General features: G+C 42.6%; 1 protein-coding gene across 3 annotated transcripts in view; it reads left to right on the top strand.

The window, feature by feature from the left end:
• Positions 1-23,078, top strand: part of CEP15 (centrosomal protein 15) — a 228,297-nt gene extending 205,219 nt beyond the window's left edge. For all 3 annotated transcript variants that reach the window (XM_069643747.1, XM_069643749.1, XM_069643748.1), the window contains exon 5: positions 21,722-23,078. In XM_069643747.1, coding sequence (XP_069499848.1) covers positions 21,722-21,922 — 201 coding nt within the window. In that variant the 3' untranslated portion in view covers positions 21,923-23,078. The remainder of the gene's footprint in view (positions 1-21,721) is intronic.
• The last annotated feature ends 289 nt before the right edge of the window (positions 23,079-23,367 follow it).

Here is a 23,367-nt window from a genome sequence, read left to right as displayed (position 1 = left end):
CCAAAACGGCTTATTATCAAACCAGATACCAACAGCTAGAGGTGTGAAACAGGGGTGCCCACTGGCCCCGGCCTTATTCTTAGCATTTATTGGTGATATAAATGGCTCAGACACAACTATACGATCTTTTCCACCGAAAATTTGTAAAACACCAATAACGAGGCTCTTATACGCGGACGACCTAGTACTTTTGGACCACACTCCCGTGGGACTACAGCGACAAATGGCAAGTCTGCAGAAGTATATGCAAGAAAACCGGCTAGAAATCAACATCAAAAAAACCAAATTGCTGAGATTCGGGAAGGCGACTAGAAAAAGCAAAGGACCGAGCTTAAATCTGGAGGGCGAACCAATTGATACAGTCTTGGTCTTTAAATACCTAGGAGTCACATTAGACAGTACAAAACAAGACAAAGCCATGCAAATAGCACTAACAACGAAAGTAAACCTAATGGCAGCCCAAGCCAGGGCAATAGATAGAAAGTTTGGCAGATACTCGCTGATACCAGTGCGAGAATTTTACAAGAAAAAAGTTATGCCAACTCTATCATATGGAGGCGATGCCATGATAAACCTGCCTTTAGATATCTGGACAAAAATGGAGTCAAAGTTTTGGAGAAAAGTCCTCATGCTGCCTAACTCAACATCAGGTGCCTCGATTCGTAAAGAGCTCAGCTTGCCGTCCCTTAAAAGCTCTGTCGAACAGGCAAAATTGATGCTTTATAGGAAATGTCGGATGGCGGAGCCTCCATCAATTTACAATTTGATAAATCAGGAACTCGAACGAACCAATACTGGAAGCCTAATGAAATGGAAAAACGACAACATCCAGGTGTTGGAACAAATTCAGGAGAACGAAGAAACACTAACCACCAACCCGAAATTAGTCCTTAAAAAACTAAGAGAATACGATTGGATACGAACTCTGGAAATTGCAGAAAAAAACAAGTTAACCGCACATCTGCCTCCAAACGTAAAAAGACTAAACGAACTACAAGAATTCATCAAAAAATTCCCTTGTAGGAAGGGGAGAGACATGTTACTACGTGCTCGCCTCAATCTCTTGCCAACAAACAAGATCTTGGCAATAAGAGGCAAAACTGAATCCAATTTCTGTCGTTTTTGCAATATACAAGAAATCGAGTCAATACGTCATTTATTGCTAAAATGTGCTGCAAACCAACAAGTAAGAAGCCGTTACCTGAGACATATTTTTTCGGACTTTACTATAGCTGACGAAGACACTTGTTGGGCTCGCTTAATGGGAGGAGACAAGACAAAATGGCAGATAGCTACGTACAAAATACTAGAATCACTAAATCTGCCACGGGCATAGTCCGCGAGGACGGCACATTTTAAGCAATATTTTAAAGCAACACTTTTAGCGACAGCACCAGCGTTATGCGAATTTTACGACAAAAAATCATTTTTGTAAAAATCTGTTGATTAAATACAAAAAAAAAAAAAAAAAAAAAAAAAAAAAATAAAGGTGTTCAACATAAGCCTCCATCTCTAGCAGAATTTGTAAAAGAAAGTTGAAACAAAACAGCTAATACAATCATTTAGTGAAACACAAGAAGTTTCAAGAACAATAACTTCGCTTCCTCTATCAAAATGTAAAACAAACCAAAAAACAATTAACAGAAAATCAGCTATCAGTACAGATAAAACTACTTCTTCAAATTTTAATATAGTGCAAAGTAAGCATACCAAGAAAAGTATTTTAGCCAAAATATACCGTCACAAAGTCCTTCAAAATCGTATACAAACAGGAGAGAAATCAGGTTCAAAGCTTAAAACCTATCGTAGGAAATTAATCTTAGAAGCATTGATGGACAGTGCAATTCTTCTCAAAAGAAATGTATTTATTTTACTGTTAAACAAAATGAAACCACTAACAAAACTAATAACTAAATTACAAAAAAGACTTCTCAATAAGCAAAATATCAACAGAAAGAAATTCTCAAGTATCAGCGGAGGTGAATGGAATCACACTACAAGCACAGAACCATATTTTAATGAAGAAGCGTACAAACAAAAGCAAACAAATACAATTGCCATACATAGCAGTGGTCGAGGTTATGAAAAAGTGAATAATACCATAATGGAACAAGAAGTACTTCTTACAAAAATATGCCCTGAAAACTTAGAATTACCCCTCCATTCAACTGAATCAGAACGTCTAGTGTACAAATGGCCATTCACGTCAATGTGTAACATTCCCAAACAATGTTTCAAATCTTTACGCCAATTCCTCAATAAATATGTAAAAAGCAAAGACAAAATCAAAATTAAATTACTGCAAAATATAGATGATACCTGTCCAGTGCACAAGTACACAGGACTACAAGGACATTCATTGGCCTGCATTACAGGACCTACTTGTAAAACCACTTTCCATGATATCAAAAGGATATCAACACATCATTCAACTATAAGAAATCTGGTCTATAAACTGTTCTATGCTAGAAGTCCTGCTTTAGCACTAGCAAAGTTAAATAACATCCTTCTACATGGTACAGCAAAAGACCTACTTGAAGAAATTCACTATATCCAGAAAAAATATTTTGGAAGTGAAAGCCATTTACAGAATCAAATAGCTTTAAACCAATTAAGCAACAATTCTACACATGGCAACCTTTTGTTAAACACATACAAAAAAGAAATACTAAAATTTAAAAGTACATCAGCTGAAGTACCAAACCATGTATGTGTATGTTGCCGTAGAATTTTTTATAAAAGTAACACAAAAACTGTGGACCTATCATACAAAATAGAAGCCAATGAAGATTCTAAATGGTTTGAATTAGCTCTCTACCTTGTAGCAGAAAACAAATATGAAATAACTGAGCCCTTAATACTTTGCAGTTATTGCACTACAAAACTCGACAACAACCAAACTCCTTCACGTTCTATCACAAATAATTTGGAATTATACCCAGTACCAAAACCTCGACAACAACTTAATTTATATGAGAGCATCATAATTCAAACAGTACACCCATTTCAAGCAATAATACGCCTTCAACCAAAAACAGCAAAATTACCTCCCTCTGAACTGGTAAAAGGCATTTGTGGAAAAGTAGTTTACCATTAAATCTAAACGAAAATGTGCATACTCTAGGAGTGCAACGTCCAATGCAGCAATCTTTAATTATATTGGGAAATGGAGTACCTACAAAAGACAAAAAAATATGGCAACAGCTGGTAGATTTATATAAAGTTAGGCAAGCCTTCCAATATCTTAAAGAGAATAATGAATATTACAAATAAATTAATATTGAAGAAAACTTGAAAGATACAACTGAAATAATTCAAGAAACACAAGAAGCTGGTCAATTTGAGCTACTAGATCCTGCTACAATATCAAATACTTTAGACCATTATACAATTCATCCTTTGCACTGTAATGACACCGTACAAGATGTACTGGAAACTTACCAAATGCGTCAAACAAAAGGATCGCCAATCAGTATATGGAAAAAAGTATAGAAGCACGTGCTTTTCCTCTACTTTTTCCTACTGGCAAAGGAGGAAGGTATGATGATAGACCTATTCAAATATCAGCTTCAGAATACCGCTCATTACGGATGTATTCTGAAGATCCCAGATTTAGACAAAATGTGGAATACATATTCCACCTACTCTTTGAAAGTGATCTAGCAACTTTATGTTACGGAGTTGCACACATTAAAATCAGGATCACACTTTCAAAATATGACAGCTACAAAATTATTAGAGAAAGTGCAACAAAAGGATGAGGTTTTACAATCAAATATTACAAATCTATTAGCAAATATGCGTGGTACTAAAGAGTTGGTTTTGACGTCATGGAGATGTACGTTGTATGATCAGAACCCTTGGCCCACCCACTTGGTTTGTTACATTAAGTTGTGCAGAATATGCATGGGAAGATTTACATGATTCCCTACACATATCAAATAAAAACAAAACAAACATAGATATTCTAACACCTGGAGAACTTTGTTCTTTGGATCCTGTTAATGTTTCAAGATATTTTCACCATCGCTTCATTGCTATGCTACATTTTATTTGTAATAAAACTGTTCCTCCCCTTGGAGAAGTGCAACACTTCTTTTGGAGAAAAGAATACCAAGCCAGAGGAGCACCACATATCCACATGCTTTTATGGATTAAAGATGCTCCTAAATTTGGTCAAGACCGTGATGCCACTGTTTTACAGTTTATTGAAAAATGTCACTTGTGAAATTCCATCGGAAGCCACAAATAGTGATCTTCATGCACAAATTTTACAATTTCAAAGACACAAATGTGGAAAATATTGTCGTCGCAAATACAAAAACAAAGGCAAATACTACACCAAATGCCGATTTGGTTTCCCTAGACCAGTTACAGATACAGGTCAAGTAAACAACCTCATGTCTTCAGTTAGACATAGTGTTAAAGGTAAGTTACCTAAAAATACCTATTACATAAAAAGAAAAGAAGAAGAAAAATATATCAATCATTATAATGCAATCATTGCCCACTTATGGAAAGCAAACATAGATGTGCAGTACATTGCAGACAATTCTACTGCAGTTGCACGATATGTCACAGCATACTTAACTAAAGCAGAAAATACAGAGCTCCAAGACCTCTGGAATGACCTGTCATCAGATAAAACAGTATCTCAGAAATTATACAGCTTGGGCATAAAAATGCTCACCCATAGAGAATGTGGATCTTATGAAGCAGCTGATCGTTTAACTGGTACTTCATTGTATGGTAAATCTGAAAATATAGTATGGCTAAGTCTTGGTCCAGCTAAATCTAGAAAAAGAGTTCTAAAATCATATGAAGATATAGAAACAATAGCCAAACATGATCCCAACAGCCAAGACATTTTAAAAAATAATTTATTGGACACATACTACCCAAACAGAAGTAATACTTTGGAAAACATGTGTCTATACCAAATAGCCCAAATCTACACATACAAAAATAATATGAAACCTGATGAAAAAAAAGGTAAATATAGAGTGACAGACTGTGAAGGCAGCTTAGTTAAACTCACTAAACCAAATTTAATTAATCATATCAAATTGTCATTGAAGACTCCTCAACATAAAGAAGTATATTACATGTCCCTGCTACAACTCCTCAAACCATGGAGAAAAGAAGAACAATTACTAGATAACTATGACTCATATGAGGATGCTTTCAAAGCAAATGAAAGCACTATAACTGATGTAAACTTTACACAGTACAAAACAATGTTGCACAATGAACAGCAACATGAAGAAGAACTCCAAGCCCAACTAGATAAGGATACTCCTGACAGTAGTCAACCGTCTGTAACAGGAAGCCAAGAACCACTGGGAGAACCACTAATAACAAATGAGGCAGAATTAGCTATGATAGAAGTAGAAAACACCATGTGTCAGTATGAAGATAAGGAAGACTTAACTATACTACAATCAAAACTAAACAATGAGCAAAGTAGCATTTTTCAAGAAGTAACAAAACAAATTGCACATGGTGTAAAACATGAAAATAAAGAATGTTCCTGCCATAATTATAAACCTATACTACTGTACGTCAGTGGTGAAGCTCGTTCTTGCAAAACATTCCTAATCAAAATCATTAGTAAGTTCCTTCAACAATTGACAAACAACAAACTGTCTGCTGTTGTCACTGCCCCCACAGGTTTAGCTGCCTACAACATAGGTGGTGTTACATTACACCGATTACTAATATTACCAGTAGAACACCAGAACAAATTAGACTATTACAAACTTTCTGCAGAAGCTGCAATGGAATTACGCAGAGTATTGAAACAAATGAAAATGCTACTAATAGATGAAGTGAGCATGGTCTCCAACCTGATGTTAGCTTTGATTCACCTCAGATTACAAGAAGTACTCAAAACAGACTATGGAGAGCTCTTTGCAGGAAAACACATTATTGTTTTTGGAGATCTGCTTCAATTAACACCAGTAAAAGGTGAACCTATTTTTAAAACATTAGGGCACAAACTCTGCCGTAAAAATGTTGGCAGCATTGGAAATGTCAACCTTTGGCAACATTTCCAATACAGAGAATTAACAGAAAACATGCGCCAATCTGCAGATCTAACTTATGCCAACATTTTAAAAAGTTTGAGAGTTGGTATACTTTCTAAAGAAGCAGAACATTGAAAACCCGGCACATTAATGCACTTTATGGCGATAATGCATGTTCTACAGATGTTATGGAACAATTAGCCCACAAAAATGTCAATTGTATGGCCTTAATGCCAACTCTTGCAAGCTGTCTCAAATTCAATGAAATAATGTTAAGTAAAGAAATGCAACCAATAATGGAAATTAGCGCCACAGACAAACTAGATGTACATGGTATGACACTACCCATGTGTGACCAAGCCACAACAAGACTAAATAATTTAGAAAAATCAATCTCAAACACAGCAGGCTTAGAAAAGATGTTAAAATTATCCTTAAATTGCAGAGTAATGCTTAAACGTAACCTTGACGTGGACCAAGGACTAGTTAATGGAGCACTGGGTACAGTTGTTGGCTTTCAAACATACCCACGCAACAACAAAATTCAGTTTGTCAATATACTCTTTGACAAACTTTCAGAAGTAAAACGGATAGGACGCTCAACAGCTAGATTCCTTCTCTTCAAAGATATGTATGTACGCAGAGAACAATTTTCTCTAACTCTTGCATACGCAGTCACGATTCATAAATCAGAAGGTCTTACCCTAGACAAAGCAATGATAGATATTGGTAACAGTCTTTAAAGAAGGCATGAGCTACGTAGCACTATCACGCTTACGTACACTTGACGGTCTATTTCTAATCAACTTTGATGCAAGTAAAGTAAACGCTGATATTCCTTGCATTTTAGAATATAAGAGACTTCGCTCACTATACACTCCCCATCTAAACACATATTCTGTTCCACAAAAACTAAAACGTTCCAAAAGAAAACTAAATCAAACAGAAATGCAACAGGACGTCCCTGCAAATCCTCCAAAGAGAGTAAAAGAAACTAATACTTCATCAAGTACCACAAACAAAAAAGAATCAATTGGAGAAAGTAAACCAGGAACTTCTTTAAAGAAGGAAGACAAACTCCAAAAAAAGCAGTTAGATACAGAACTACCTGGACCATTTAAATTCTCAAATATAGTTGGTGTAAGTTGCTATGCAAATGTAGCAATGAATCAACAATTACCACCAATTGTTGACAACATTTACTTACACAGTACAGACCCTTTGTGTTTGCAAATGTTAGTACTTCACAGAAATGCAGCAAACAATCCTGACAACACATATAGTGTTTTTGGTGTTTTTGGAATAAGACGACAATTGGACTTCTGTGCTGGAATGGTGAAATTCACTATTAACTCACAGGAAAATCCACAAGAATTTCTAATGTACTTACTATTAGTACTGGAAAACAAAAACATACCTATAAATGAAATCTTCCAGATTTCATACATGTGGAAACATACATGCACTCTGTGCAACAATGTGACACAAGAAGGAATTCCCAATGAACGCTTCATATATATATCAATACCAAATTGTGAATCCATTCCATTTCAGCAACTTGTACAAAATGCAAACCATGGTAGATTATGCTCTACCTGCAATTCAGATAATCGCTCCACGTTAGTAATACAAACACATAGTAAATACGTAATACTAATGCTTCTACGTTACAATGCAGATGGTACCAAAAACAACTGCAAGCTGACTGGATTCACACATAGTCAAATATCACTTGGTAAGAAAACCTTCACAACAATAGGTATAATCTACCACGCAGGAGCCACAACCAATTCAGGGCACTACACGGCATATATAAAAAAGAAATGTGGATGGTTTGAATGTAATGATAGTACCATTACTCTAAAGCAGAGATTGCCGGCAAATCTTACAAACGCTTATTTGATGTTTTAAAACCAAAATTTGATAAATAAACTGTATTTAAACCTTTAAGTAAATTTGTGTTAAAAAAATATAAACTGTTAGAATACTCCAAAAGCTATCTAACTGCTCAAAAATTCTACAACAACTAATCGGATAAATGAATACCACTAAATTAGACCAAAAAATACACAGTTAGAATACGCCAATTGGTATCTAACTGTCCCAAAATTTAACAATATCCAAATAGATAAATCAAAACCACTAAAATATATTAAAAAAATAGACAGTTAGAACATGCCAATTGGTATCTAACTGCTCCAAAGTTTTATAATATCAAAAGAAATGAAGAATCTGTTACTGCTCCAAAAAATTACAACAAAGCAAAGTATAAAGCATTAGCCAGAAACAACAAGTGAACACTGAAAAAAACAAACAAATAAACTGTAGCATAACAGAAAAAGGTTTTTTTTTTTAATCCAACATGGATTTTTTTTTCTCCCACAGACCCAATGATTTTAGCAACAAACACAGAAACTGAGCAAAATGCACAGTACTCTGATGTGTACTCTACTAAATATGAGGGTCGAAAAAAAATAAAAGTATATTGCTTATACAATGTAATACGTCATTAAAAACTACTAATACTAACATGCTATTTTCTTTTATCACTGAAATGAAGAAGAAAACCATGGACTCCCATTACTAGACCAAACAGTAAGTATACAATAATAAGGACAACCATAGCAGCATATCACATCCATAGTATCTAATACCTTTGTTCCTTATACATTTGTTTTTCACCCAAAGTTATAAGCAAATATGAATGTGATATGCTGCGGTGGTTGTTGCCAGGGCATACAGTCTTGGCCAAATGGCCATGCACCGAAGACTCTATGCCCTGGCAACAACCACCGCAGCATATCACATCCATAGAGTCAAACATTTCAAATGGCCATGCACCGAAGACTCTATGCCCTGGCAACAACCACCGCAGCATATCACATCCATAGAGTCAAACATTTCAACTATGATCTATGGGAAACTTTTAATGTCCGCGAACAATGTGAGTGTTCTTGGAACACTTTGAACTTGCCAGCGAACAATACGGACACCGTTTTCAGGACACCCCCTACGAACATTTCAGAACAACGTGATAGTTCTTAGAACACTTTCAACTTAACAACGAACAATACGGACAGCGTCCTAAGGACACCCCCTACGAACATTCCAGGACACCGGGAGTGTTCTCAAAAACGTCTTCAGAACACCCCCATTTTGTTTATTTGCGAACATTTCAGGACACCGCGGGTGTTCTTAGAACACATTCAACTTGACAGAGAACAATACGGACAGCGTCCCCAGGACACCCCCTACGAACACTCCCCGGACACCGCGAGTGTTCTTAGAATAGCGGAACCTTTCTGTTTCCTGGATCTTGAACTTTGCTTTACACTCTTCGAAGTTCAAAGGGAGGCCATTCTCGAAGAAATCGGAAATAGTTTCTAAGCCACCGGCTCGACACTCCGTGAACTGATTTGGTGTAATTCCGGGGGAGAAGTCAGGATTGTTCCAAATTGGCGTGAGTGGACCCATTGTGCCTCTGCATTTCCACCGGCGTGCAGCCGCTTTCCAGCTGGCGACTGTGTTTTTTGTTGCTGGTAGGGGGCCCAGGTCCCGGGCCCCTTTGGGCTCCCTGGAGTGGGGCAAGGATTCCAGTGGGGTCTGGCTCCAATCTTCCTCCAGTTGTAGCCACCGGGGTTGGTTGGTTGGAAGCTTCCAGGCAAAGGCCGGGGCCAGTTGGGCCGCAAGGCAGTACCTTGACGCGTCTGGGACCCCTAGGCCGCCCAGGGCGGCACTTCGGAGCATGATGCGTTTTGGGATACGAGATTTCTTTCCTTCCCAGACTAGATTCAGCACCTCTCCTTGCAGTTTTTGCAGGGCCTTTTCCCGGATCGACACCGGCAGGGCTTGGGCATAGTATAGCAACCGTGGCGTGAGGTTCATTTTTATCGCAGTAGTTCGGCCGAACCAGGAGATTTCCTGTTTTTTCCAGCGGTTGATGTCATTTCTCAGATCTCTGAAGAATGCCGGGAAGTTAGTCTTATACAGCTTCTCTGTTTTATTGGGTATATGCACCCCTAGATAGTTGAAGCTGCTTCTTGCCCAGGGGATTTGGAACTCCTCTTCGAGATGAGCTTTGGACTTTCTTGGGATGTTTATGCCCAGTGCGACGGATTTGGTGATGTTTATTGTGAATCCCGATGCTACTCGAAATTCTTCGAGCATTTGCCATAGGGCTCTTATTGACTCTTCTGGTCTAGTGAGTGTGAGGAGCACATCGTCCGCGTATAGCGCAATTTTGTAGGATTCTTTTTTAATCGTTAGGCCGAATATTGATGCATTTCAGCGGACCCTTTCAGCGAATGGTTCCATAGATAGGGCGAATATAAGTGGGGAGAGAGGGCATCCCTGTCTCGTGCCTCTAGTTATGTTTATTCTCCTGGATTTGACCCCGTTGAGGCGAAGATTTGTAGAGGGTCTTTGGTAGATGGCCAGGACCCACTTTGCAAAATTCGGGCCAAAGCCAAAGTGCTCTAGAATGTTCCCAACATAGCCCCAGTCGAGCATGTCGAAAGCTTTGTGCGCGTCGGTGCTGTCCATATTTAAGCGCTCGTCTGAAGAATGTTCCTATTTTAAGATTCCTTTAATTTCTCAGTTTTTGAAAGGGCTCACTAATGTGTTCCCTCCGTCACCTTTTCTGGTGCCCGGTTGGGATTTGAACCTTGTTGTTAAGTTTCTTATGGGTGCTCCGTTTGAGCCTTTGCATTCTTGCCCTTTGAGACTGTTAACTCTGAAAACTGTGTTTTTGGTTGCGGTTACTTCCGCTCGCAGAGTGAGTGAGTTACAGGCACTTTCAGTTAAGCCACCCTTCACTGTGTTTCATAAGGACAGGGTTGTCCTTAGAGTTCGTCCTTTCTTTCTTCCGAAGGTGGTTTCCGATTTTCATTTGAGCCAGAAGGTTGTTCTTCTGGCATTCTATCCTCCTCCACATCCTGGTAAGGAAGAGGAGAGGCTCCATATGCTTGATCCTAGGAGAGCGTTGAGCTTTTATATTTCGCGCATGTCCCGGGTCAGAGTGGACGATCAACTTTTCATTGGTTACGCTGGAAAGCGTTTGGGACAAGCTGTGACAAAACAGACTTTGTCTCGTTGGATTATTTTAGCTATCTCCGAGTGTTACCGCTTGGCGGGTAAGGACCCTCCGGCTGGCTTGCGGGCCCATTCTACCAGGGGAGTGGCTGCGTCTACTGCCCTGCAGAGGGGTGTTCCTATTCATCACGTCTGTGATGCAGCCACCTGGGCTTCAGTACATACTTTTATACATCACTACTCCCTCGATTCCATCCGAGGGCAGGATCTGGCCTTTGGCAAGGCAGCCCTTTATTCCGCAATTTGATCGGGCATGCTAAATTTGTGTTCTAAATTATTTTCCCTCCTCCTTGCTTGTTACTGCTTTGGGAGTCTGTCATAGATATGGAATATGTTGGAGGACCCAATCCCCTCGAAGAACAAGTTACTTTCTTACCTGGTAACGTTCTTTCGATGGGATGGTCCGACAACGTATTCCATATCGCTCCGTCCCTTCCTTCCCCGCTGCAGAATTTCTTTTGCGATTGCAGCTTGCGTTCCGCAAGGCCTTGTGTGTCTGACTAGCAGAAAACTGGTGTCACCTGTCATAGATATGGAATACGTCGTCGGACCATCCCATCGAAAGAACGTTACCAGGTAAGAAAGTAACTTGTTCTTTTCACTGTGAAGGTTTCTGAATGCTGGCAGGTCAGTTTCCAAGTGGGCCCTTCTGTACTGTTGGTTTGGGGCCTTTGATTATATCCCACAAATCCGAACAGATTGAAACGCACGTCAATTATAAACCTCATTGTCCAATTTTGGTAACATGGATGGAATGGTGGGCTTGTCTCCGAAAGTTCGTGGATCGTTGGTTAGTTTCAACACAAAGAAAAAACAATTACCTAAAGATAAAAGGGACTGTCTAGTTAAGGTATTATACAAATATCTCCTTTATTATTATCACAATAGACAGTTTTAGCACACTTCAAAATACAACCCACCCTGTAAATGAATGCAGAGGCCAGACAGTTTCAAAGGTGGATAAGGGATGCACGCTGGATACTGACAGAGTAGCCGGTATAGTAATTAATCGCCATAGTTCAAGGATACTTGGTTTCAACACAAAAGGAGCAATGGGTCCTAAAATGTCACTAGGGGCCTTCGGAGAAGAACTGGGGGACAGAACCACTGTTACGCTCACCTGGTTTCCACAGAGGCGCCGAACGAAGCTGGACTGCAGCGGTCTCCACCAGCGTGACTCGTAGCGAAGTGATGAGTGACTGCACCTGCCCCTTTAGTTTTGTCTGTTTGGCACGAAGGAAGATTTGCCTAAAATGGTGAAAGTGATAAATTAACTAGCTGTAAGGAGAAGGGCCAACTTCCACCTCTGCGACCTCCCAATGTCCCTTCACTGTGTCTCACCTTAATGTTATGAAGGATGGGCTCTCCATCCTGCGACTGTGAGCAGGGGTGCATCGAAATTCAGGGATCCAGTTAAATTCACTGATCCTGTAGCCTTATGGCAGGGTTCCAGACAACAATGACTCTGAGTTAAGTCTTTATGCCAATTCTACATAGCGTGAAATGCTTTAGAGTTCTGGTTGTCTTAAAGTTCACTCTTGTACCTTTCTTTGCAGATTCCCCTTTGAGATACTCCCGAAGAACGGCCACTCCCCTCCGGATAAGATGAGGTAATGCCAAAGTAAGTTTCAATACTTGCACGATTTCAAAAAGGCATAACAAGTGATATTGTTCTTTCGTGGTATTAATCTGCTGTCTCCTTTTATTTCTGCAGGTGCGGCGCCACCGGAGCAAAGGTCGTATAATGGTGACTCGTGGAACCGCAAGTGAATACTGCTTCTGGTGAGTATTATGCTGCGCGAGATTGAATGTCCTTTAACGAAGAGCAGCTCACCTGTTGTGTTCTTTCCTTGTTCTGCAGATGTGGCTGCACCGGGACGGCGATCACGTGAGAATGCCTCGTTGCATCGCCTGGACGTACAGCGCTTAGGTGAGTATCACGCTGCACTATGCTAATTGTCTTTAAACTGGTTCTTAGGTAGCGCGGGTAACTGATGTTCCTTTTTCTGCAGACGCGGAGACTCCCAAGTGATGGTGCAAGAGTATCAGGTAAAGCTCTTGTTCTAATCTGTGATCTCTCCTTCCTTTGTAGGCACGGATCGCGATGACCAGGACGGGCGTGGCTGAAGACAGGACTGGAACTGCAGGCACGGTGAGTGTTACGCTGCAGGAGTGCAGAATAACGCGAAGCGTGTTATGTTCTTCGGGCGTGGATTAAATAGCTTCCCAGAATTTGTTCCCAGGTAAAGTAGTCCCTGCACCACACCTTATCAAATAGTCCCCAGATAAAGTAGTTCCTTCAACCAACCTCAGACTGGGCTGTGCATGGTTCTGTTACTTGATAACCTGTCTTGCCTAAAAAGGCAGTATGTGACTGGCGCCATCGGTGCCAGGACTGAGTCCCAGAAGCCCTCAGGCAATCCTTTGGGGCCTTAAAAGTCCTCAAGGGTGCCAATACTCTGGGCAGACTTGTTTGCTCCAGATTTCTGGGGCAGGCACTGTGACAACCACAATGTACCTTGTGCTGTAAATGTTCTTGGTGCTCGACACCTTCGAGTCGGTTTCAGAGCGCTTTGCAGCTTCTCCAATAAGTTCAAGATGGGAGACAGCTGCCCGTATCGGGCATGCTTTCAGTTTGGCGAGCGAAGCTAGACAGACGGCTGCAGGCTGGCCTACACAGTGGCTCTGGGTCAGGAATCGTTGTCGGTGCTGGTCGGCGGTTGGTTCTGAAGCAGTGGTCAAGGAGTCTCGGACGGCGTTAGCGACTGCGGCGTAACAGTCAGCGGTACAGTCGGTTGCAGCTCGAGGGGTTCGACTGACGTGAAAATTTCCTTTACGGCAGACATTGGTAGATGCTTGTCGATGCTCTCCTCCTAGCTTCTTCATTGGGCTTGTGTCGTCCTTTAATGCAGACGGCCCAAAGCTGAGGAGAGTGTTAATACGCAGCTGCCTTGTCCTTGGTCTCGTTCAGAGACTCTCTGGCACTTCCCACCTAGGGAGATTGCTGTAGAGCCTAGCAGGGCATGCTGTGTGCTGGCTGGGTACTGGTTCTTGAGCTGCTGGAAGCGCCTCTGGATTTGATATCTCCCTCAATTCCCTGGGAGAAGTGTAGGGCGCAGGATCTTGCTTCCCTCTTGGAGGTAGAGGCCTTCCTTCACTGGCGGAAGATGTAAGGCAGACGGTAGCTTCAGCCAGAGTGCAATGGTAGGCGACGCCTTCAGATGATCTTCCCAAAAGAGGGGCTCAACCCTCTTATAAAGCCAAGTGGCCCACAGGGATTTGTGTAGGCGAAGCCTACTTTAATTAACCAATCCTGTGTCCCCACCAACAACCTCCTGTATGCATGAGGCCATAAACGGAGTGCTTTGCAACGGAAAAGGTAAAAGGGTCAATACATGTAAAGTCCCACCCATCTTCCTGTCTGTTGTGGATCAAAGGGTCTCTCTGGTCAATGGAGCTCTGTGGTTCCTGATTAAAGCGTCAGGTCTTCCTTGAAACTGCAGCAGGATAAGACTTTATGGCAACATCAATCCACATACTTTTACCTTCTGAATTGGGTCCCCCTGCAGAAATGACTACTGTGAAACGCACAGTTCCAGACATGACATTTCACTATCCGTTGATACTAAGGGCGGGAGCTGGCTTCAGGTGGACACAGTGCCTATCAAAGGTTTTTGGGGTTTGATGTCTCCTTTGTTATCCTCTGCAGCCAGGCCCAATGTGAGCCTGTTTGAAGTACACTGTATTAGTATGTTAATTATGTTAATTGCTGCCACCATCTGCAGGGCTAAACAAAAGTACTGTGAGGATCCATGGAGCCTTTGTTAATTATGCTGGCCATAGCAGGAGTAAGGTTTGGCCCGTCACCTTCTGAAATGTATTGTGTGCTCTTGTCACATCCCAACTAAATGTGACCGGGGGCGCTGCGCCTGTAGGATGTGTCCACCCAGAGTACACGGGTCTATGTGTTTGTTGTGCGGCGAGCATATGAAAATGTGTGCGGATTAGCCCCACGCATTATCCAGGGGTTGATCTACCATCATTCAATTTCATATAAAATTTCAAAAAAGCCCAGGTGAGTGCTCACCCCACCGTGCAGATGATCTAATTCCTCAGTTACAATGTATTTAAAACTTTCATTAAATCACTTTTAGATGTTTATTATGAATTCACTAAGTATAGTAGGTATGCCCAGTCCAGATCTGCACTGAAGGGGTCCAGCTGTATCAGTTGATCTCCCTTATTGCTTTGTGACTAAAGAACCTATCTTAAACGGAATGAAGATTACCCCTGCGTACTGCGCAGGCAGTATGAATTCTATTAAAGGTAAGGAGATGAGCATTATGCTTCAACTTCTTTAATATACTCTTCAGCAGGTTCAACTAAATAACAGAAAAAAAAACATTTCCCTCTGTCTATATAGTCCCTGGCATTACCTGCCCAGTCTATATGTCACTGCCTGCTTCTGACTCCTCCTCCTCCTCCTCTTCTTTGGATGCTCTGAAGTGATCCATCTTTGTAACTTTAACCAAACGGAAATTCTAGAACTTTGGGCTTCCAACTGCCTCAACTCGTTGTGCGCTTGCTGTTGTATCGCTTACTCCCAACCAAGCTGCTTGCTGCATTCTGCCGCTCAGATAGCTTTCTAGTCTTCCCCTGCAAGCAATAAAGGACACACTCGTTAGGGTGGAGTCCATGAACTGTTTGTCATACGATAATAACATTCACATTCTATGATTCAAAACGGTACTTGAATAGGGATGGAAATGAATGTTCGCCTCCTTGTCTTTTATAGAATCAAGACTCCCTGCTCAGTATGCAGGGGTAATCTTCATTGTATGTCAAGACTGGAGGCGAGCATTAGGCTTGTTCAAAGCTTCCCATTACATCTGCTGCCAACCCTTCGATCGGCTTAAAGTGAAAGGTTTTAAATACGCTATTGCTAGCCCAGTCGGGAACATGCATAATATGTTGAAGAGTCACTCCTGTCACGTATGCTTTCAAAGCCATTGCGCATCTTACTGAATGCGCTCTGAACTTACATAAATCTATGCCTGCTAGATGCATACTTCCTCGCACCTTGCAATGGTGGCTGTTGCTATTGCATGGAAAAGCTTCCTGCGCGGTATTGACTACTGTGTGACGCCTGCTGATCTAGACTCTGCAGTCCTATTCTCGTACTCTCCGATACATGCTGCCACGCACCACTTGGGATGGTTTGGTAGATAGGGGTATGAAATCGAGGAAGAGTTCGACTTTGTCCTCCTCGCCAGAGGAAAAGATTACTCCTTCTGGGCAAAGTCTTCCTGTTCACCTCCAGCGCTCTGTCTTGCTAGTCGTCTGCAGAGGTATAGTAGCCTGGCTAATTTACCCGATAGCTGTTTCAAGTATAGTTATTTATTAACTATTAACTGGTCAGCTCGCCAACAGGAGTAGGACTACTGTTACGTCCCAGAGCTGCACGTACTTCGGAACCTTGAAGCGGGCCCCTTTCATAAACTTCTCTACTGAAGGGTTTTCACACATCGGAATTCCCGCTACGGGCAGATGTCCTGCCGATCTTGCTGATCTATACATGCCAAGGGTTCTGAATGCCCTACTGTCCTGCAGAAGGGATGCGAGGAAATTCAGGACAGCTACTATAGGACCCAAAATGGGATGAAAACGTCTCCCTCTGCACTAGGTTGACCATTTATTCCAAGCCGTGTCATAGCTCCTCTGAGTGGATGGTGCCCATGACTCTGTGATAAGCTTAGCAGCTTCTTTAGAAATGCCTGGCAGTGCCCAGTGTCTCCTGATATCCTGCACGCTATGAGCGGGACAGTCCCTTTGACTCTTGGAGGATGGAATAACCCAGCTGGGTCCATGAGCAGGTGTTCTCCATCTGGTAAGATGTGCAGAAAATCTGTGTTCAGCTCCACCAAGGTAGAAAATCACACTTGAGCCTTCCACATTGGAGCAATGAGCACTAGCTCCGACTGCTCTCTCCTGGCTTTCGCCAGAACTCTGCTCATCTTTACGAAGGGGGAAAATGCGTAGAGCAGTTTCACTCTCCAGTCTTGTAGAAAAGCATTGGCTCCCAGAGCCGACGGGTCTAATCTCCAGCTGTAGTTGCTGTCTTTCTGTGCATTCAGCCGAGATGCAAATAGGTATATGTGCACTGGCCCCCATAGCTGTTCCAGCTGCTGGAAAATGTTTGGGTCCAGTTTATAGTCGCTGGAGTCTGTCAGATATAGTGAGTTCCAGTTTGATAACCATATTGAGAGCCCCTGGCAGGTACTCTGCTGTGATCGACGTCCCTGACTGGAGGCAGAAGTGCCAAAAGTCCTTCACTAACTTTGCTAAGAGCTTGGACCTGGTCCCTCCCAGGTGATTGATGTATCTCACTGCTGAGATGTTGTCCATCTTCAACAGAATGCATGAGTTCACTCTCCCTTTCGTAAAAGCCTTGATCTTGAAGGATCCGGCTAGGAGTTCTAAACCGTTTATATGAAAGCGCAGTTCTTCTGTGTTCCATTTTCCTCCTGTCTCTAGCGAGCCGTAGCGTGCCCCCCATCCTATCCTGCTGGCGCCTGACTCTATGACCAGATCTGGACGGCCCCCGAAGATGGCTCGCTCATGCTACGCTTCCATGTTGTTCAGCCACCATTCCATCTCTGTGATAGACTCGCGATCTAGCGGAACTCTCTGCTGGTATCTCAGACCTTGTTGGAGATGTTTTATTTTTAGTCTCTTGAGAGCTCGATAATGTAGGGGACCTGGAAAGATGGCTTGGATAGAAGATGCCAGCAGTCCCATTTTCCTCGCCAGCACTCTGAGGGAGATTATCTGTTTGGCGAGGCATGCTCCGATTTCCTTTGCACATTTTCCTGGCTGGTAGTTCCAGTCCCGCTAGTTTGGTGTTTCGCACGAAACCTGAAAAGTCTAGCCTTCTTGCTAGGGTTGTCTGATTTCTCCTGATTCACTAGAAATTCCAGAGACTGTAGTAACTCCTTCACCCATGAAGTCTGATATTGTAGCGTTTCCTTGCTGTTCGCTAATAGAAGTATATCGTCCATGTAGTTGAAAATACAGATCCCTTTCTCCCTGATCGCTGCTGCTGCTCGTTTCAGGAGTATGGTGACTGCCCATGTGCCTATGCTAGGCCGAAAGGCATCGTCCTGAATTGCCAGAGCTGCCCTTCCCAGATGAATGCTAGAAATGGTCAGCAGTTCTCTTGGACCGGTAGCGTGAGGTAGGCGTCTTTCAGATCTATACTGGTTAACTAGTCTCCCTCTCTCAAGGTGTCTTGCAGCTGGTGTATGCCCTCCATCTTCAAATGTCGGTATACTATCCAGCTGTTCAGTTATTTTAAGTGTATGACTGGACTCACTTTCTCTTTCCTGTGGACTAAGACTATGTTGCTTATGAAGTGTGGTGGTGTCGAGAATCGCTCGATGGCTCTCTTCTGCTTGAGCGGTTCGTGCTCGTAATGCAGGATGTTTGTCTCTGCCTGTGCTATGTAAATCTCATGCAGGGTGCTTGTTTGTACTGGCTGCAGTACAAATTCTAATTGCAGCACTCTTTGGCACCCATGTATCGCTGGAAAGCTTGCGCCAGTTCCACCAAAATTCCCTTGTCCTCCCCCAACGGATGGGTATGAGTGGGTGCTCACCTGTGACGAGACCTTGTCCTCTTAATGGTCACCTACCACCGCAACCTCTGGGGAAGCATCCTCTGGTGGGGAAAAAGGAGTCTTGCTGCCTATTCTCCCAGTAATGTGCTGTATTGTTTTGAGATCTCCTCGCACCTTGGAATAGACGGATTGCGTGACCTCTGTAGTGGCTGGTCCCTGCAAAAGCTCTTCTTGGGAAGATCTTCCTTATGGAGGCTTGGGCTTTCTCTAGCGAACCTACTATCTCTTTCCTGAAGATCTCTTCGAGTAGGAGTCCTTGTGCACCTTCTCCTGCTTCGTACGTGGCCAAGTCTCCTAGCTTCACGTCAATCTTAAGTAAAAGAGCCCTCCTCCTCTCTGAGGATATATCAGTTTGAGTTTCCGAGCAGGCAGACTGCTCTCTTGGCCCATTTGCCAGTGCATCTGGGTCTACCTGCTCTCTGGTACCTCGCACGTTCTGCTAGGTCCATTAATTTCACTAGTGGACCTGCTCTAGCTCTAGTACCTTCTCTTGGCAGCTTCGCCAGGACCTGTCTATTCCTTTGTGTGGGTCTCCATTAGTCTTAGTGACAAAGGCCAGCATTTTTGGGTCCAATTCTGGTGCCTCTGCCACTTCACAAGATAAATCTGGTTGGGGCACTCTGCCCTCATGCGCTGTAGTGCTTCTTTGTCCAGCGCTTCCCTGAGCTGCTGCACCATGTATTTTAATACTCTGGGTAAGGGCTGCCAGTCCGTTGATCTAGAGTTTGATATTCTCCGGTGCGAACATGTCTGCTAGCTCCTCTTTTTCACTCTCTATATGTTTGTCTTTCCGGGCTCTTTCACCCCTGGATGGCTTCCGCTGGTGGTCTTCTGGCTCCTCCAATTCCTCTTGCGAGGACAGTACTGCCTCTGGAGACGTCTTCCAAGTCCTCAAGTGTAGTACTCTTTATTATCTTCCCCTGTGGAAGGGGTCTTGAGGCTTGGCATCGCTGATTTCTATAGGAAGGCGTCTCTCAGCTTCACGAAGGTTTCAGAAGCCTCTGGGGCCTCTTTGTTTGCCCCTTGAACGACTCGGAGGGGGGGGGGGGGTCAGTAGAGGATTTCCTCTTATGGGTCTCTCTACACCTGTACACCCCTCATTGCCTCAGTCTGAGGTCTTGGTGGATGTGCTATGTTTCACCTGGGTGCTTGTACGAGGCTGGCTCAGTATCAATTGTAGCATAGCCAGTCTGTCTTGTAAGGGTCTGACTCCCTGTGCCACAGCATCCACCAACGAGCTCCCTAGCACCTCTTTAAAGCTGTCGGCTAGGTCAAGTGCCTGCTCCTATTCGCTCCATTCAAATTCAGACATCGGGTCTGGGTGCTTAGTGCCCGTACCTGGACTTGCAGGATGAGTGGCACGTCCATTACTGCGTGTGTGGATGGAGGAACTTTCATTTGTATACAAGTTATATATATTTTTCTTTTTTTTTTCCACTGTGGCAAGTACCTTGCTGTTTGTAGTGCCTGTGAAGGCTTTTATTGGTTCTCTCAATAGAGTTCTGCCTTTTCACTGGTTCTGTCATGTGAGTGGTGCTCAACCGTGAGCTCTTGAGGCTTGTGGCTGGCTTTCATGTGCCTTATTGCGTAATTGGCAGTTCTGTGCTGCTCGCTCTGTGTTGGGAAAGTATCCTGTTAATATGCGTCGAAGGTTATATCCTTAAAATCACTGCCACGGGCGGGTTTGCCGTTGCGGTCGAGTTCGCTCGATCTCCTGGTGATTGTGAGCGACGGTACTCCTCCTGTAATGAGTGAGACAGCTCCTTCTCCGCGAGGGAGGGGGCCACTCCCTCCTGATGCTCCACTCTGCTTCTGGCGGGTCTGCGTTATTCCCTGCAAAGGACCCAGGCCCCCAGATGTGTCGGTTGTGCGACAGGGGTACCGTCTCTTTCCTGCCCTGCGAAACGATGTGCTCCTGTTCTAATGCAGTGCAGCCCCAGCGTGCGTGGTCTGGGAAATCGCTGCAATTATGAGGGGCAGTGGTGTTTTATCTAAACTCCTGACACAGTAACAGTACTGTTATTCATACAAATGCTTATCATATCAGGATAGTATTCTGTGAGCGGCACTCCCACTCGATTGTAATAAAATAACCCTAATATGACTTGCATTCGCTTGAGCTAAGAAAAATCTACTTATCTTGCTGATGAGCAGGAAAAGAAGAGGAGTCCGAGGCAGGAAGTGACATATAGACTGGGCAGGGACTGCAGAGACGGAGGGAAATGTAGTTTCAAAAGCAAAGGAAAAAGGAAACGAAAATGAGTAGCTGAAAGCAGCACTTTCACTGTTTTGTCTGTTATTTTGTATAACCTGCTGAAGAGTATATTAAAGAAGTTGAAGCATAGAATTAAACTATTTTATTTTCTTGTCCGAAACATCCCTGGAGTAAAGTAGCAATATAATTCACAGTACATTGGCATATTAAGAATTGTTTCCCATCACACTAGGTGAGGCTGGCCTGGACCTGTTTTTGACCAGAGTGGAACACTGCAGCTAGAGACATCGTTTTCAGGAGCAGTGCTTTAGTAATTTCACAAAATTGGTCTTTGTTGACGGTACCCATAATGACTTTTAATACCCGATCTGATTTTCCGATTGGGGTGAGTTCGTAGTCTTTTTCTCCGCTTAAAAGCTCTATTACTGTGGCCGTAGAACTGCAGAATTTCCTAGAAAAAGTTAGATGAGATCGACTGTCGTGAAGATAAATATATATTCACAAAACATCCACAAGAGGGCCTCCTACATCACGGCAAACTTGATTTGATTTTGTTAAAAACCTACAATTAGGATGAGAACTATTTACAGTGAATTTGTGGGCTTGAGAAATTGTTAAACAGGAGCTCGGAATTTCAGTTTGTGTAAGCTAATGTGTGCATTTCGTGTGTGTGCATGTGTGAATTAAATTGTGCGTTCTATTGTTGTTTTATAGACTTCTTACTGGGCATCGCTTCAAGAAATCATTCCGAAGTGGGAACCGTTTCTTCTAGGAAGAGCAAAATCTCCTGTTGGAGTTGGGAAGCCTAAACATGAAGCAGCGAACGAACGGAACACACGACATAAAGATCTGCCTCCCTCTGGTGTGAATTCAAAGATCATGCTTGCCAAAACGAAGTCTCGGACCGGCAAATGATTACAGGCCCCTGGGAATGTTGTGCTTCATTGATGCAGACCTGCTTGTGTCCATTGCTACAGCTAAATAGAAAGTTTGACGTAGCTCTACAGGCAGACTCTGGAATGGACATCGAGCATCAGATTGTAGAAGTACAAATAACACATTGCAGTGGGCAAAACTAAAAGTTGCAAGCTACTAATCAACCATAAAAGTGACTTGCCACCTCACAGTACACGATTTCTTACTCGCCAAGTGTCAAATATCTCTAGCCAACGTCTAGTGGAAAGTGCAAATGTTGCACTCTGTGAAATTATTGGGCCATAGAAGCAGTTGTTTTGAGTCTCATTACGAGTTGTGACGATAAAATACCGGCGCACTGCATCACCTTTTACTGTAGTCGGTAACCGGTGGCGTGAGTTTTTGTTAGTCCCTATTCTGAAATCCTATCCGACTTCTTTGAAGGAATGAGGGTATTGCTGCCAGTGGCAATACGTCAATTTCTCTGGAGATAATGTCTCTATTGATATGCTGGAGGCTCTAGCCTCCTTCTGGGTTTAATAGTTTGTAAACCGGTGGCCTTAAAAAAAAAAATCAGTTTGACACTGTTTTTTTTTTTTAAATTTACTGGCCAACTCGAAACGAAGCCCTTTGACTTAATTCAAAAGAGCAACATTTTAGGTGCCAAAACCGACGGGTGGATCACAACTTCACTTATGCTCGAAGCCACGCATGACAGAATGCCCTTCACAAGCAGAGTTCGACACTTGTTCATGTGTTGACCCACTTTCCCGCATTTTAAACCGTGCTTTTTCATCGCTCAGTATTAAATGGTCTTTCTGACTTTTTTCCATTACTGGGCAGAATAGAATGGCTTGGACCTGGGGAAATTGTTTTGCTTGTGAAATCATGATTTTGAAATGCGGACAGCATCAGCCATGCAGGAATATGCCCTGAACGTATATTTGATTATGTACCATTTGTAATTGACTTATTTTGATGGTCCGATGCAGTTATTGAAGGCTAGCTCCAGTGTAACCTGTGAATTTCAGTAAAAACATGCCAGAACATGGACGTATTTGAAAGTACAATTTGAAAAGGATGGCAAACGGTATCAGGAAGAAAACATTTGATGAATGCATTGGCTAAATAATTAAATAACATTTTTAAAGAGTTAGTTGGTTTGTTGGTTGGTTACATGAACGAACATGTCAATGTTTATACGTTTGCCCCTTACAATGCTGGAAGAATGAATAGTTTGTGCTTTCGCAAGCCTGTTAACGGTACATGAACGTTGGCAAAGGGGTTAACAAATCCAACTATTTTATCTTGTGTCTAGGCATGGGATGGGCATTTTCCAGGCCATAATGGTATTACATGGCCATAAGATGACAACAGCAGGAAAATAATCTGAGGACCTAGGCATGCGATAGCAATACATGGAAAATGCATATCTAATACCTACA

Source organism: Ambystoma mexicanum, chromosome 2p (assembly GCF_040938575.1).
Source record: "Ambystoma mexicanum isolate Mex_15411 chromosome 2p, UKY_AmexF1_1, whole genome shotgun sequence".
NCBI lineage: Eukaryota > Metazoa > Chordata > Amphibia > Caudata > Ambystomatidae > Ambystoma > Ambystoma mexicanum.
The sequence above is the reverse complement of the archived record's forward strand: the minus strand, read 5'-3'. Positions and strand labels throughout refer to the sequence as shown.